We start from the raw sequence: 2,636 nt of genomic DNA, 5'->3' as shown, positions 1-2,636 counted from the left end.
TAATAATAATAATAATAATAATAAGCATATCAGATAATGCTTTGTCATTCTAAGCAAAATGGTACATACGAATATTTACAATCTATGCAAAAACATCGGCATTCATATCCATCCACAAGGTCGCAAAACAAATATTCTGAGACTGATGTATAGTTTGTGTAAAAGTTTACCATATTCTGCCGTGTTATTGAGTCCTTGGCTATAAACGTCGTATTGCAAAGCTGGCCTGTGGGTCATTCCATGTTATAGATTGTGCATCTTTTTCAGTAGCAGATTTAGTTGAAATAGAATACAGTGCATCCTCGTCAAAACGTCGATGAATTACTGAAGAAATATGAGTCGAATTCCTCACACTAAAGAAAATTGAATCATGTGCATATTTCTACCCCAAAAATTGATAAATTTATTCTCTTTCTGTTAGCTTAGCCAGTTAGTATTCCTTACAATGTCATAATCAATAATGATGTCTGAATATGATAGCGTGAAACAGAGACAACGTGTGTCACTTAAGCTCCAACGCTCTTGCATTATTTACATTGGCTTTCTGACACTGAGATCAAAATTACAGCATAAAGCATGAAGACGTGGTGACATTTACATGTATCTTGTTTGACTTGCACTTACTCAAGCGTCTTCTGTTAGCCTACTCTGCTATCGTTTAAAGGTTACTTGTGTAAACAAACTGCACTCTGTGAAATCCATACCGTCATTTGTCTACTGATCTTTTTTATTACAGGATTTGACGACTACTTTTTAAACTTGACCCTGAACAACTCAAGAAATCCGTGGTTCAAGGAGTTTTGGGCTGATATATTCAACTGCAGTGTGGGGGATTTCCGGAAAGGAGCGAAAAAATGTACAGGTGAGTGAGTGTAAATTACAATAATAGTAACTTTAATAGCCCAGTAATAATAATAATAATGATAGTTGCAATTTTATTTCGCATTTCAACGCTCAGCAGCATGTTCCGTGCCCTTTACAACCATCATCACCCCCAGCAGACTCTTGGATACATAGAAACGAATGTGAATCTTTGATCCCTATTTATTCTGCAATAAAATGTACAATAGTAAAGATTAAACACAACGAAAAGCTGGTTATCAACGTTACCTAGTCAAAGCAGTTCAAAATTCAACTTGGGGTGAGTTTCAAACTTATAGACAACAATAATTCCAGAAGAATGAAATGGGCATACCTATTTCAGCCGCTACCCTCAATAAGGTTGACCATCAGCGATGGTAAGACGTGTTTTTCCCCACCCTAACACTTGTCGACAGAGTAAGATACAAAGAAAAGAAGGACGAAGATAAGGGCAATAAGAGTTAGATAGGAAAGAAGAAACAAACCACATCAGAGCGCCTGCCAACTAACCACGAATTAAATCTACCAAGGCTTCCTCACCCTCCTCCTCCTCCTCTCTGGCCCAACGATAGACTGATTAAAAGAAAAAAAATAAGAAATGAGAAGCCACAGCGTCAGTTTGAGAGCAGAAGCATTCTTGACACACTTCTCAAACCCTCCGTACTTTTAAAACTCACAAGGACACACAGAGAGCAAGTAGAACAATACGGTAGTTTGGAAGACTTACAAATAGATGTAATCATATTATGTGAGGCATCGTGGTGAAAATCACGTGCTCGACAAAATATTGAAATCGAAGAGACCGGCTTCTTTCGATCGGTCAGACAATTTTATTCGATTCTGTTGATGTTGTTATTGTTTGTTTGCTTTTTTGTTTGTCTTCGAGTTGTTGTTTTTCTGTTTTGTTCTGGCACAGCACGTTTTATATCCATTTAAAAACATGAATATACTTGAGTGGATTTTACTGACGAATGTTGATCAAAGGCAAACAAAATAATAAATGTTCATTCTTTAAGGACTCTCAAGCTATGGAAGTCACCAATCTTTGGCGGCAATTTTCTTGCTAATTTAACGACTGACAATTGCAAATATCTCGGCTTCTATTCAAGATGGATGGGTATTTTTTTATAATGGAAAGCAAGGCAAAAGAACATGCTTTAATTAAGATGATAGCATAACTTCATATGCCCAAACATTGACGAGCACCTGATTCCACCGCGTCATGAAACATACTATCACAGCCTCACGAGAAGACAATGTTATGAAAAGAAAGGAGAACATGAAACCCTTTCAGTGTCCACTCTGTCACTTTAACCACTCGGCAGGAGCGGAAGATCTACGGAACTGGTCAGCGTACAAGCAGGAAGGTCTGGTCCAATTTGTCATCGACTCGGTCTTCGCACTTGCCCATGCCGCTCACGACATGCTTATGGCTCACTGTCCGGACACGCTTGTCAGATGTCCGGCCCTCAAGCAGCTTAGTGGACCAGAGTTCTTGCAGTTTATACGGAATGTTACTTTTCAAGGTAATTACTTATCCTGAAGCGTAAGCGGTTGTTTTTTGTTTTGTTTTTGTTTCTGTTTGTTTGATTGCTTTAATCTTTCCTTTAGCTTGTGATGCTTGTGAATCTTTCCGTGTTACTTTTTTTTTCAAATGTTTCAATCTTTTCTTTAACTCTTGATGCTACTTGTTTAATTTTCAAAATGTGATCTATGATTTCTGTCTGTCTGTCTGTCTGTCTGTTTGTCTGTCTGTCTAGAGTCTCTCTCTCTCT

General features: G+C 37.9%; 1 protein-coding gene across 1 annotated transcript in view; it reads left to right on the top strand.

Annotated features, from left to right (window-relative positions):
• The window catches only part of LOC101857135 (metabotropic glutamate receptor 8), a 57,972-nt gene that overhangs the window by 26,884 nt on the left and 28,452 nt on the right, over positions 1–2,636 (top strand). The window contains exons 6-7 of the mRNA XM_035971889.1: positions 737–862; positions 2,187–2,387. Coding sequence (XP_035827782.1) covers positions 737–862; positions 2,187–2,387 — 327 coding nt within the window. The remainder of the gene's footprint in view (positions 1–736; positions 863–2,186; positions 2,388–2,636) is intronic.

The sequence above is a fragment of the Aplysia californica genome, unplaced genomic scaffold (assembly GCF_000002075.1).
Source record: "Aplysia californica isolate F4 #8 unplaced genomic scaffold, AplCal3.0 scaffold00530, whole genome shotgun sequence".
NCBI lineage: Eukaryota > Metazoa > Mollusca > Gastropoda > Aplysiida > Aplysiidae > Aplysia > Aplysia californica.
Note: the sequence above shows the minus strand (reverse complement) of the source record. Positions and strands in the feature narration are given on the sequence as shown.